Source organism: Rhineura floridana, chromosome 10 (genome assembly GCF_030035675.1).
Source record: "Rhineura floridana isolate rRhiFlo1 chromosome 10, rRhiFlo1.hap2, whole genome shotgun sequence".
In the NCBI taxonomy this organism is placed as follows: domain Eukaryota; kingdom Metazoa; phylum Chordata; class Lepidosauria; order Squamata; family Rhineuridae; genus Rhineura; species Rhineura floridana.
In genome coordinates this window covers 52,809,705-52,824,060 of record NC_084489.1, presented here as the reverse complement: position 1 = coordinate 52,824,060, position 14,356 = coordinate 52,809,705, and the positions used below count along the sequence as shown (strand labels likewise).

Sequence of the window (14,356 nt, the reverse complement as noted above, 5' to 3'; positions counted from 1 at the left end):
GAAGAACACCAACAAACATACAAAAATATAATTCTCCATCTTTAGAGATGGCAGGTGTTGCCACCGCTCACCATATGCTCAGAGGCACATGTTATCAAATACAATATCTCAGAGAGGAGGTCAGGTCTCCTGCTCCCCTGGTGCATTCACTATAGCTGCCCAATTTCCCTGCTTTTTAAAGTTTGATAGAAATATCTGTGGGCTGTAGGTAAGTTCTTAAACCGCAAGGTTTTTTGCCTATTAGTGAATCATAGTCTCAATCCTGTTTCCTTCTTTCCCTCCCTCACCTCCTGGCAGCTGCTATTTAAAAAGTAAAAAAACAAACAGGCAAGATCAAATTGAGAGTTCAGCATAACATGTATACAGTCATGGATTTCTGGAAAGTGGCTTAATTTATTTATGTTTCTTATTTTGACAGCATGGAAACATTCCTTTTGAAGACAAATCTTCTTCACTTAAAGTGGTAAGCATATCTAGTCTCTTCAAAACTATCATGAGGAAAAGAAGTTGACATATTGACTAAAGTAGTACTTGGAGATTATATATTCACACATGACAATAGAAGGGTTATGTTAGTCTCTTTGGGCTATTTTTCCCTGGCTGTGTTGTCCTAAGTATTAGGAGGATTGTGAGAACAAATGTTTGAAGATTTGAAAGAACTAAGTGCTACAGAAATGTAAACATAAGTCATCAAAATCAATTAAAAAAATTACTACTAAAAACAATTGGGACTTCAAAGGGATGGCAGCAGCATCTACTGCATTTGAGCAGTTAGTCAAGCCTTCTTCCTTATAGGTCCCCTAAATAAGAGCAGCAATATTTTCTATTTCTACGAGTGCATAAATTATCAAAATGAAATATTTTATTTATTAATTATTTGATTTCTGTCCTGCTCTTCCAGCAGGAGCCCAGTATACATGTGTACATGTATCTAAAAACCTGGTTGGTCCATGCTTTTCAAACATGAATATGGGAGCTTGCTGTACATACCTGTTTTTACTTGCACGCTTTATACATTTACTGTGGAAAATGCTGCTAGATTACTGCTGATTCTGTCAAAAGCTATAACATTTAGAGCAGTTCCTAGTTGAGTGTGTTTCAGGAGAGTATCTTGTAAGCTCTTCTTTATCTGCACCACCATCTTATATAAAGACATTTCTTCATATTCAACTGAAGTGTGCCTTCGTGGTATGTTCATCTTTGTGTGATATCCCACAGTACCCTTTTCAACTGCAATATAGTGAAATATTCCATGCACACATAATAGATTGGAGGGAGGTGTGTAATTAGACTAATGTTATAATGTAGTTTTAATTTTAGATGTGATAAAGGGAATACTTTTTTTAAAAACACATTGATTTTCAGATGCTAAAACTATTTTGCATAAAATCAAAAGTAGGGGATGGGGACAAAACAGTGGCTTGCCTAAGGCCATGATGACCTGGTTTGCATGAACAAGCAAGTGCGGTAGTGCACAGTAAGAAAATAGCAACTGCTCCATCCCCCTCCCTCTACTGAAAGCTAAGCCATGGCTTAGTGTTGCATCCAAAACTGGCTTGTAGTTTTATCTATTCCAAGCAAGCCACAAGCGATAAGCCAAGAACAAGCCATAGTTGCAGTTCATGGCTTGTTTGAAGTAAGACAAGCCATGAGCCTGAGTTCAGATATAATGCTAAGCCAAATCATCAAATGCAGTGGAGGAGCAAAGCGACTGCAATTTTGTTAATGTTCACCAGCATGCTTGCTCATTCACACTAAGCCATCATTTGGTTTAGCATTATATGAAAAAGAAGCCAATGAGATTATGGCAGAGGCAATGGCAGCATTCAGATGTAACACCAAACCATTATTATGAGAACAAGTCTTGCTTCCCTTATTTCATTTACTGTGTTACTGTTTTCTGTGTTACTGTAGCTAACTAAACCATGGCCTGGATAGGTACATGAGGGGAGAGGCAGTCCTTCAGGTATTCTGGTCCCAAGCCACTTCCATTTTAGATTAAATGCAATTTAGTTTGTCTACTGAACCCTAAATTGTGGTTACATCTAACTATGGTTTGTCAAAGCAAGCCAGTTTAATAAAACACAGTTTGAAGTTGGCTTGTTTCCACAAACCATCGTTAAAATTAACCATAGTTTTACAAGTTTAATGTGGCAAGCAATTACTCTAAAGTGGAAGCAAAAGTTTCCAAACTCCTCGCACTGTGGTGAAGGAAGAAAGGTAAGGCCAGACATGTTCTTGTAATACTAAACTACACGCACGCTAGCCCATTGTTTAAACAAGGGGCTTCCTGGCTTATGGTTCCATTTCTTAGTTCATAGGCTATACTAGGTCCCACTACACTTGTATGGCTTTCCCTCTCTGTGAAAAGCTGCAGCTTAGCTCAAGAAGGGGAATGGAAGGAGCTGGAAACATGTTTGCATGTCAAACTGGGATAAGGTACATAGTGTGGGAGTTATCATTGATCCACCTTTGTGAAGCACAAGTGGCCTCCATGCTCTAGAGCACTTTTTACCAGCTTAAGTTGATGTGACGGGTACAACCCCACATGGACAGGAATAGTCTTGCTTCAGTTATCTATGCCCTAGTAACTCCTGTTTGGACAACTGCAATGTTTGTGGGAAGGCCTTTAAAAATGGTCCAGAAATTTCAGTTAGCAATCTCGCATCTATATTCTGGGCTAACTGGATCTGATTAATATAAACTCCACATGTGAGTGCTTCCCAGCTTCACTGGCTTCATGTCCATTTCTGGGCCCAGTTTTGACCTTTTCAGCCATTTATGGCTTGGGACCAGAATACCTGAAGGACTGCCTCTTCCCATATGTACCTATCCAGACCCTGATACCTTCTTTGGAGGCCCTTCTCCACATGCCCCCACCAAGTGAGGTGTGGTGCATGGCTACTGGAAAGAGGGCCTTTTTAGTGGTGGCACTCCAGCAATGGAATTTCCTTCCTAGAGAGGCTCGTTGGGGCATCTGCCTTGGAATCATTTTGGCATCAGCCACAAACTTTTTTATTTTTCCTTCTAAGCTGTCTTATGTTTAAGCTACTTTTACTCTTTGCAACTGTTTTAAGCTGTTTTATACTTTTATTATTTTTATTACTGAATTTTAAAGTTTTATGTCTTGTGAGCCCAGCTGAGACCCCCTGTTATCGGGTGGCCAATAAATACTGTTAGGTAAGTATGTAAACCATTATTGTCCAATTGTATAAAGTACCTCTAATTGGTTCTTCAGTGTAGCAGCAAAATAAAATAAGTCTGGGTCAGTAGACCAATGCAACACTTGTGCAATAACGACAAGATGGACAACTAGCTTCTTATGAAATGCGTTTGCTAATAAACCTGTCCCTTTCGTCTCAGGAATTTCTGTGGTATCCAGAAGTCAATGGCTCTATGAAGCAACTTATCAAATCTTGGACTGAAGTGAGTTATATTAATATACTGCCTTTTGGCAATATATTCCAACAAGCCAATGGGAGGCCATGTTAGGCATTTCTGGTCCAGAAGCTAATTTCACTATAGTATAAAAGAAGCTGCAGTTCTCAGCTTCAGCTGTGCATGTCTTTTTCTTTTTGCGGACACTAGGTCTCTGGAGTGCATATTTATTTATTTTAAAATGGATATTGCTCCTTCAAAGAGCCAACCCAGGCACTGAGAGCTAACAGGACTGGGGCCAGTGAGAAATAAAAGAATCATCACATTCAGGCGGAATCCTGAGATTTGTAGAAGTACCCCAAAAAGGGTTTCTTTAAAAAACCTAAAGGTGAGGAGAGCAACATACATATGCAAAACAGCCCTGTGAGGATCAAGCATAGTTAGCAGCCATGGAATACCTAGCGTTTGTTAGGGGGGCAACGGAAAGGAAAATGAGGGTGAAGGGCAATGGAATGAAGCTTCCCGAAAGAGGGCATGGCGGTCTGAATCCTCCAAATAGGAGTACTTCACATTGCAACATTTTGTTGCAGGTTTGCCTGTCCCACGCTATTAGCAGAGCTTTCAACATGACTGAACTTGTGAACAGGGAAACTGTGCACAGCGGAGAATCCCTAAGTGTGCATGGAATACTTTTATTCATAGGAAAGAACTGACAGGCTCACTTTGCAAGGGGTTTATCATTCACCAGCCGCTTCCCTTAGCGAAAATTGCAGAAGTTTGTGATGTTTTATGGTTAAAATGAGACAATTGCAGAGCAGTGTCCCACTATACAATGTAGTTAAGCTGATGTGTAATTTCAGCAATGTTCTAGATGTTGCTAAGTAGAAAATGATTCCATAATTCCCTTATGCTTCATAATTCCATTTCTAATGCTTCAGTCCTGTAATAACCTAATTGCTTCCTAATCAATAGTAACATATGTGTACATGAATTAAAGCCTGTGTGTGGGTAGATTGTTTTTAAAATGAAGTTTGAATATCATAATTGAATGTAGACAAAATTTAGACAAAAGAGGTTAAATATGTTTTGCACTATATTTGGCTATTCATAGAATAGCAGAGTTGGAAGGGGCCTATAAGTCCATCGAGACCAGCCCCCTGCTCAGTTCAAGAATCCAAGTTAAAGCATACATGTTATTTATGAAAACACTGACAAGACTAACATACCTTTCACTGTGTCATAGGGTTCTTCTCCAAAACCTCACGTAATTGTAGCAGGAGCTGCTGTGGTAAGCTGTTCATATAATAATTACTGTAATGACCTTTACTATTGCTGTTTGTTAACTGTCCTGCCATACTCCTATCTTGCAACTTACAACTTGAGCTTTCTCATGCATACTTTCCTTCCTCTCTGGTTCTAGACCATAATTTTATTTATATAGGCAGATAACTCTGGAATGGGGCACCTTTGCTGGTCTTGCTCTCTTCTTATGGAAAGAAAATTTATATAGCCTGGTTTGCAGAGTGATTGATATGTGCTGTAGGTATCATTTAATATTTGAATGAAGCTGCTGAAGGAAGAGTAGATAATCTTTGAGTCCTGCAATAGTATTTTGTAAACTTAAATTTCCATCAAAGTAATTTAATTATAGTCATTCACAGTATCCTATGCTTCTTTCTTAAGAGTTCAGAATTCTCATGTTTATCTGCATCAGCTGTCTGATCTGTTTTAGTAAATATGAAAAAATATTTCAGTTAATTGTTCTACCAGATTTCTGAATCAGCAATTAAGATTTGTGTATAACAGTCAATCATTCTAATTATATTGACCACAAATATGTATACTAATTGTTTCACTTTTAATATTCTTTTAGTGGTCCATCAGTATTCACAATGGCAGCAATGAAGCCCTCACACAGTATAAAATCAATGTCACATCAATTGCCCCTCTTCTGGAAAAACTAGCAAAGAGCAGTGATGTCTACTGGGTCTTACAAGGTAAAATAATGACATAGCTTTTGAGCCTTGTGTTGAGTTAAATTCATTCGCCAAAGATTTTTGTATGCAATGCTTGCAACTCCAGTATGGATCTAGGTGTCTGCACTTGCTTTATTCTGGGATATATTCCAGGAACAGCTGCTGAAGCTTATTGGCACTGTGACTGGAGTAACTGATAAATCCATTTCTCAGTTTGTGAGAAAACACATTCCTTATTATAGAGGGATTCCTGCGCCCCTGGTATCTTTACAGATGTTTAACAAAACATCAACCACTTCTTTGGGAGAAGATTGGCTGGCTAGGCTGCAACAGATTGGCTGACAATTTCAAGTGCAGTCCTTCCTTTATCAGTGGATCTCCTCATGAGTAAATACCCTAAAATGCTTCCTGAATAGCTAGGGTTAGAGTGTTTGCTTCATGATTAGATCAACAAGCTGAGAGGGATAGCTTGTTTGTCCTCCTTGCAAGGAATTATGTGGTACTATTATGCCCTAGGTCACGGGTGGGGAACTTCTGTCCCATAGACCTTACTTGGACCACCATGTTGCTTAAACCAAGCCATGCCCACCTGCCCTGAATCTGATGTCATATATGTTTGGGGTAGGTAAATGTGAGGCTTTGGGCAGTACTTCCTAAGTGTTGTTGGACGTTTGCAAAATGCTGCACAAAACATTTTTGCAGAGCCCTGTTCTCAGCATTTCCAAAGCACCAAGCGCAAGGCTTGCAAAGCCACTTGTTCAGCCCTTCCCAAACATTCAACAAGGGGATTTGCAAGTTCCTTTGAGGGAAAAAATGCTTCATTTTTTAAAAGGGGCTTACTTTCTTTCCAAAGTAAGCAGTTTATATTCAAAGTGCATCCCCCAGCACTTTGAATACAAACTGCTTTCTCTTCAGAGGGGAAAATGCTACAGTTTTATGAGCATTTCCCCCTCAGAGACTTCAAAGGAGATCCTTCCAAGGGTCCAACTGGAGAGCCACATGAGACTTTTTCAGCCAGTCACTTCACAGATGAGAATAGTATGCCTACAGGTTGAGTAGTTGTTTGTTGCTTTGCTTAAAAAAAACAAGCCACTAATATTCTTTTGAAATCAGATCCGGTTTATGAAGATATGTTGAGTGAAAGCAGAAAAATGATCACTAATGAGAAAATAGATGCCTACAATGAAGCAGCAATCAGTATTCTGAACAGCAGCTCAAAAAACTCAAAAGCTAGAGTAAAAATCTTCAGTGTATCTAGGCAGATAGCAGAAGAAACTATAAGTCAGTCCTCGGATGGTATACATCTTCCTGAATCAAGCAGAGAAATAGTAAGTAATATCTTTTTCAAAAACAGCCTTTAAGATTTATAATGAAAGAAAGATTGTAAATACAAAGTATAAGATAGGCAATTGTATGAACTTTGTTTCTTTTATTTAGGTGTTACCTTTCATTAAATGATACCATGAAGCTTACTATCAAGTATTGTGTGAAAAATTATTTTCAAGCTATACATTACAAAATATTTTTATAATGTACATAATAATGCACTGCATTGTAATGATGATGTGATAACTAGAAAAATCTGAATTGCTAATTGCTTACAGGACTGTTTTATTAACTGCATTAATTGCTGAGATAGCGAGCGCATTAATACATAACACTAAACCACAGTAGCACTGTGTGCTCTTGCACTTTCCTCTCCTGCCATGTAGCTGGGAGAAAGACTTCACTAGCATTTACTTTTGGTTTCATAGAATCCTGGGTGGTTGTTGCATTAAACCAGATTGTGGTTTAAAACAAATTCTGGATGGTTTCAAAACAAGCCAACTCCAGTCCATGCATTATGACGTTCTGTGAAACCAATAGCAATAGCTGTGAAACCAGTAGCAAAGTCCTTCTCCCAGCCACACAGGAAAGGGGAATGTGGTAGTTTAAGGCTTTGTTCGGGTTCATTCTAGCTCGTGCATGTAATGCTAAACCATGGTTTAATCGTACATGTGAGGGCATCCAATATATGGAAGATTGTTTGAATGCTTGGAGGCAAGGGGAAGTACTCTATAAATATTAAGTTAGTTCTGTTTCTAGAAACAGGAAGTGCAGTTTCAGAACTGGCACACAGTACATGCCTCTAAAAGGAATTTGGGAGTGGAGCATAGCTTAGAACAAATATGCAGTGAGCAGTGGATGCAAACAGTGATGTCACCCTGAATGCTAAGGGGCAAATGAAACAAAATGTTGTGAGATCTATGACTGAATCTCCCACAGTTTTTTTGTTTTAAGTTAAACTGTCAGAAATCCGATCATGGATCTGCCAATATCTAATTTAATTTGGCCCTTAGAATTCAGAATATATTTGTCTCTTGATGTTCATATTTTGGCTTGTTCAGTGAAAAACTTAAATACAATGCTTTGTTGTGTGGTTATTTTTTTAAAAAATATTGCCATTCATTTACTTAGATCTGGGTGAGTAGTATGAAGTGTTCAAGTACAAAATCTCAATGACTGATACTATGTTTTTCTCCGGACAGAATGCAATGATTCTGATAAACATCCACTGCAACAAGATTATAAAACCCATTGATGGTTCATGCTGCCAGCCTCAATCTCCCATCACTTTGATACAAAAGCTAGCCTTTTGTTTTTTTGCTTCTTCCATAATTGGATATTTAATTCTCATTCTCATTCGTCGTAACAATCACCGAAAGAACAAGCCATGCACAGATATGGAGAGTGGAGAAGAGAAAAAAACTGCCACGAATACTCCAGCAGTTTCTACTCTAGAGACACTCTTGCAATGCTTATGCAAACTTGGTTTGATAATGGGTTACTTCTACCTTTGTGACAGAGCAAATCTGTTTATGAAAGAAAACAAGTTCTACACTCACTCGTCCTTTTTTATACCAATCATCTATATCCTGGTGTTAGGAGTATTTTACACTGAAAATACTAAAGAGGTAAACCCATTTTCTTTTTGTTTTTATTGCTTAATTAAAGATCATAGTTAAAATGACACTACCCTCATCCACATGCAATGCTAAGCCTAACCTTGGCTTACTGCACTAAGCCACAGTTTGAATTAGTGTGTAGTCCGAATCTGGGCTGATGGTTTATATCTCGCCAGGCAAACTACAAACTGTAAACCATAGAACAAATCTTGGTTTCAGTTTGTGGTTTGTCTGGAGACATCTAAACCACGATTCCGAGGTCGGACAACATACTAATCAAAACTGTGCAGCAGCAAAAGGATCAGGAAGTAGCAAAGCAGCCACAATCTCCTCTCCAGAAGTCCACACGTTTGCTCATTCGTGCTAAGCCATGATTTAGCTTCAAATGCAAACTGGGCCACTGAATAATGCAGAATGCAGTTTTAGTGGCCTGATTTTTGTTTATATCTTTGTACATATTGCTTTTAGGTACTGTTACCTGCCTTGAGCAAAATGACCAAATACTATACAAGTCTAGGGCTGAATCTGATTTACACTTACAAGGAAGTAACCCTCCTTGAATTCAGTGGGACATGCTTCTGAATAGATTTGCAGAGGATTATGTTGTAAATAGATTTAGATAAAATCAGCACATCCAGAAAAATGTAATGCATAGAGAACAGATGAGTTGTGCTTTTTTCTCAATTGACAACATGACTTGGAGCCAGAGAGTGGCCAAACGTACATTCCCCAGGTCTGTTCCTAACAGTGGCTCGATCAGAAACCTCTGACTCCTGAGTATCAAAAGCAGCCTACCAAGCAGTGTGCAGTGCTGCTGTTAGATAGGAAGCAAAAGGATTTAGTACCTCTGTTGTTTACATGCAGCTCTCTTCACAGTCATCTGGATTGCTGCCCATTTCTAGCAGCTCAAAATTCGTAAAATGTGCTCAGAAAATAATTGCTGTTGCAGTTTTGAACCTAGTCATTTTAGACACATTTGCCCCATAACAGTGTTTTAATTTCCTTGTTTTGTAGTAGTCTGCATGCACTTGTTGAAATAGCAATATTCTCCTTTTATATTGCACAGACTAAGGTGTTAAATAGGGAGCAAACAGATGAATGGAAAGGCTGGATGCAGCTTGTCATTTTGATCTATCATATCTCTGGAGCAAGCACTGTAAGTTTGTTTTGCAATTTTAACATAATTTTGGCAAGAAAAATAGTTTTCTCCAATTTATCACTGAGAGAAAAGTTGAACAATAAAATCTTTTCTATTTTAACTTCACGTTGGGGTGATTAAGGTTTATTGTGAAAGAAGTGCTTTTCTGGAAAGTGACAATTTAATTTTCTTATTTTTTCTATGGTGCAAAATGCTGTAATGTGATTGAAAATGTTTAATTGTTGAGGATAACCTTGACACATCTAAAGATGACGTAGATTTATTTCATGTGTTTTATAATGCTGTCTTTAGTGGGCTTTCTAAACTTTAACCCAGTGGTTCTGAAACGACCTCAGCGATAGATGGGCATGGAACTCCTGATGTGGGAATTTGAGGTAGCCATCTTCAGGCAGGTGGAGACTTTATCTCACAATTAGCCAAGATGGCTTTGAATGATCCAGCAGAGGAACCTTATTTATCCACTTTATTGATTTTTGGGAGAGGGGGTAAGACTTTCCTCTACCCATTGCCTGATCATCCCAACCTGATTTGGAAATTTCTAGGAACACAGGAAGCTTCCTTATACTGAGTCAGACCATTGGTCCATCTACTCAGTATTGTCCCCACTGACTGGCAGCAGCTCTCCAGGGTTTCAGGCAGGGAGTCTCTCCCAGCTGTACTTGGAGATGCCAGAGATTGAACCTGGGACCTTCTGCATATGCAAAGCAGATGCTCTACCACTGAGCTGTGGCCTTTCCCATACAGCCTTCTGCTGTTTTGTTTTAATGATGTTTCTCTGGATAGTTTTCGGAGGAGTCAGAGATGTCCTATTCTAATTTCTTTGTTGGATTAGTGCTTCAACCCATAAAGCAAGATGGCTAGCCCATGGGCCACATAGAGACTCCCAAGATGTTTCTTGAGTCCACCAGTTCCCCCAAAGTTGTCATTTTTAAAAAAATTAAACATATTTAAATTATTTTTTATTGCTCCCATGGGTCCCCTGCTTCTGGGATACCATAATGCCAGCAGGGAGTTTATGGCTGCTAAGCCAAATGTGTCCACTGGAAAAAAAAAGGTTTTTAAAAATTATTATTTTTTAATAACCACTCCAGTGGGTCCTCTACTGTGATTCTGTTATGCCAAAAGGGTTTTGTGACTTCACAGCCCCACTCCCAAGTGTCTCCTTTTAAAAAGAAAGAAAAGAAAATAGCCTCACTTACTTTTGCATTTTAGACACAGCCACTTTGACATGTGTTTTCCCCTCTCCCACTCTGGAAGGTGGACTGTGGGTCAATGTGGCCTTTGGCGTAAAAAACTTTAGTCACTCCTGCTGTAGAGCCCCGAATGCAGCACCAATCTATATGTGTACATCTGTGTTTAAGGATGTCTGCCTGTTCAGACGTGGGAGAGATGGTTGGTTAGTGCTGGGCTGAGGAAGCCCAGAAGGTAGAATAAGGGGGTGGAGCAGGATGAGCGTTAAAGTTCTGTTAACAGGATAGTCTTGTAAAGCAGAAATAAAATGAGGGGGGAAACACATCTCATTTTCCACACTTTTCCCATTAAGATATTTTAGTCTTTGAAAGTTACTTTGTTTTGTTTTGTTTTTAAAGAATGCATTTTTATTAATAGTTTCTGCCAGTATACATGCACATCCGTGTATTGGTTGCTGCATATCTATTCCAAACGGGCTATGGGCATTTCTCATACTTCTGGATTAAAGGAGATTTTGGCATTTATAGAGTGTGTCAGGTAAGAAGTCAATTCACTTTTTATATATGTAAAAAATTCTGGACTAACTGCTTACAAATGTAACTCACTACTTTCCCTGCCACCGCTGGCTACTTCTCCATATTGGATAGTTCTCTTTTCGTTCAGTAGGAGGCAAATTTCAGAAAAGTCCTTGAGGCTGGCAAAAGATCACCCCTTACTTCCTGGAATCTGATTGCCTTTCTGTCTTTGTTAAACCTAAAACCTCTGATGAAATGTGCCACTAGAGTGAACTTCTAAAAATTTACTGAGACAGGTGATGATTCAAAAATATCAGGTAAGGCTTCAAAGAAAGATTCTAAAGGATGGAAAAGCTCGGCTGATCATGGACCTCAAGCATCTCAAGCGATCTGTTCATTTCAAGGTCTTCAGAATGAACAGTGCCTTCCATAGTAGCAGCAACACAGACATGCAGTATCTCACTTTGAACCTCACAGATACCAGACACCAGCTTTCATGTAAGAGACTGTCAGTTACTCAGGTCTTGCACTTCTGCTGTGCATGGAAGCATTCTCAATTTGTGATGTTTTATTAAATAAAATAAAATAGATAAGCTGGCCTTCAATACCTAGCATATATTAGGACTCTCTTCAGAATATACACAAAGATAATAGTGGCTCACTATAAACGTCCTTCAGTGATCCTTAATTAGGGCACCTTTGAGATATAAAGTATAGCAAGATAGTACAACAGCCCTAAGGCTTACCCAGCTTATTCTTCTCTGACTCTGAGCTCAAGGTCAAGGGCAATAACACCACCTTGAAAGAGCGATGTGGCATTGCTTGGGAGCCACCCTTCTGTAATACGTGGATTGTTCAAAGATACAGTATCTGCAAACGTGGAGAGGAACGTCAGTCCGTGCTCGCCTTCCCTTCCTGTTAAGAAGCCAAGTCCTGGTGATAGGAGGTGCATGTCCTTACAGGAGCCTAGAGAATCATATTGATGAGATTATTTACTGCCCTGGGCTTCTGCTGGGAGGAAAGGCAGGATATAAATCAGATATAAATAAATGAATATTTTGTGCAGCTGGGAAACCACCATGCAGTCTGTTTTAGTCAAGGGTATGAGACTTGGGGAGAACAGAAGCTTCACACCAAACACCTGGACTTCAGAATCTTGTGCTACTGGAATTCCAGCATCTATTCAAAGATAGAGACATTTTGAAACACATGGACAACGTGGTCATAACCATAAAAATGAACCTTTCAAATAGTGCCCACTTAGGTACCAGATCTGTCCTTCATGCCATTTTTGTTTTTCTGGATGGTCCACATCTGCTGAACAAGGATAGACAGTATTAGAGAGTGTAATTGAGGCAGATCAGCTCAACTGACAAGGGCTGTTAACGGATGACTTGTTCCTAAGTCATTAAGCCCACCAGAATATAGAATTTTTCAGTAGTCATCAACTGGCTCGGTTCACCTCTGCATTCACCTCTGCCTGTATTTGTTGTCCCCTCCCCAGATGGAATATACTGCTTTGATATTCATTCATTCATTCATTCATTCATAATTTTATTTGTATGCTGCCTTTCCACAAAACATTGTGCACAAGGTGGCTTATAACAAGGTGAACAGAAATACTGAGGTGAATGGAGGAAGATAAGAGAATTCTTACAATGTCTCTTCCTCGTGCACTTGTTAGACACACTCTTGCCCTCCCAGCAAGAATAAGTGATTTTCACACTAGATTTTCACTTTGACTTTTCATTATTCAAATCATTTTCAGCCTGTTGACCTGTTGTTAATTGGAGTCCTTATACAGCAGTAGGAACTGGGATATACTTTCAGCAGTATCCTCTAACTAACCTGTTAGCAGCTCTGTTGTATTGGAGTGTACATTAGATTAGATTTAATATTTGTACCCTGCTTTTCTTTTACAAAAACACTTAAAGCAGCTTACAATGAAAAACAAAAATGCAATATAAATACTGAATATAATATAAAATATAAAGTACGATATTAAAATTACATATTTACAATAACAAGAAAACAATAACAATGCAATTATACGATAATAACAAGAACAATTTTGGTCCAGTTGTATCAGTGTCTCACCTATTTGTGGACATTCTTGACTGGGCTCCTAAAATGAAGGGGAAATCCCTTGCCTACACTCAAGGATCTTTGGTAAAGTCTGTCTCCTGTTGGCTAAGCAAAGAAACTTCCTGTTGTGGCCATTAGTAACAGCCAAAGGTTGTATAGGCAAGAATCCATTTTTATGATGTGCTTTTTTAAATGGCTTCTTCTATAGTTGTAGAGCAATCCAGAGTAGCTTTAACTTAGTCCTGCTAATAAACTCTTGCTGCCACCATATAACTTAAAAACACTCCCTTTATTTTACTTCTTCTTATAGTAGACTGATTAATATAGTGTATTATATACCAAAACCTGAAACAGAGCTTAAACAAGAACCAAAATAATATATTATGAGGATTAATATATGTTCAAATAGAATTAGTTTGAAGATTGTGGGATAACATACTGTTGTAAGATAAAATGTTAACAACTTCAGATGCTATGCCTGCTCTAGACGTTATATAGTTACCGTGGAATATGGGAGTCACCTTTGTTTAGTTAAGCCCTTATTTAAATGGAGAGCCTAATTCTCTCTCCACTCCAGCCAACTCTTAGAGAACAGGATTGATTTCTAGACTGAATATTTCTCTCACATCTATCCCTTATTCTGCTTCTCATTTGCCTGATGGATATTCAGCTGTAGCAAGGGCTACTTCCTAAAGAGAAGTTTTCTCTTGGGTCAGGATCACTACCCCGAAAAGCCTGGCTTTAGATTCACAGCTTTTTGTTTGCTGAATCCTCTCTACTTTCAGCAGAACCCTTCTGAAACCCCTCTTACCACCAGCTGTTGTCTTCTGGCCCTTCCCTTTCTAGACTTTCTTTGGGTTATGAGCCTTCGTCTCAGGCTCACCTGTGTACTAGATTACTCTTAGACTCTTGATAGCCTTATTTTCTTAAGGTCTTCCTCTTCTTCTGCCTACTTTTTTTCTCTTTTTCTTCCTTCCTACCTTTATCCCTACCCTAGTCTTACATATTCTGCTGGCCAAAGGCTCTGGCCAATCACATGTGGCCACCTCTCAGGACCTCCTTCAGTTGGACCAAGGACCAACAGGAGCTTTTTTTGGAACAGCCCTG

At 38.9% G+C, this 14,356-nt stretch overlaps 1 protein-coding gene across 2 annotated transcripts in view; it reads left to right on the top strand.

The window, feature by feature from the left end:
* The window catches only part of CASD1 (CAS1 domain containing 1), a 46,450-nt gene that overhangs the window by 15,112 nt on the left and 16,982 nt on the right, over positions 1-14,356 (top strand). For both annotated transcript variants that reach the window (XM_061587789.1, XM_061587790.1), the window contains exons 4-11: positions 419-463; positions 3,364-3,426; positions 4,622-4,666; positions 5,252-5,375; positions 6,468-6,682; positions 7,883-8,308; positions 9,366-9,455; positions 11,067-11,186. In XM_061587789.1, the coding sequence (XP_061443773.1) occupies positions 419-463; positions 3,364-3,426; positions 4,622-4,666; positions 5,252-5,375; positions 6,468-6,682; positions 7,883-8,308; positions 9,366-9,455; positions 11,067-11,186 (1,128 nt within the window). The remainder of the gene's footprint in view (positions 1-418; positions 464-3,363; positions 3,427-4,621; positions 4,667-5,251; positions 5,376-6,467; positions 6,683-7,882; positions 8,309-9,365; positions 9,456-11,066; positions 11,187-14,356) is intronic.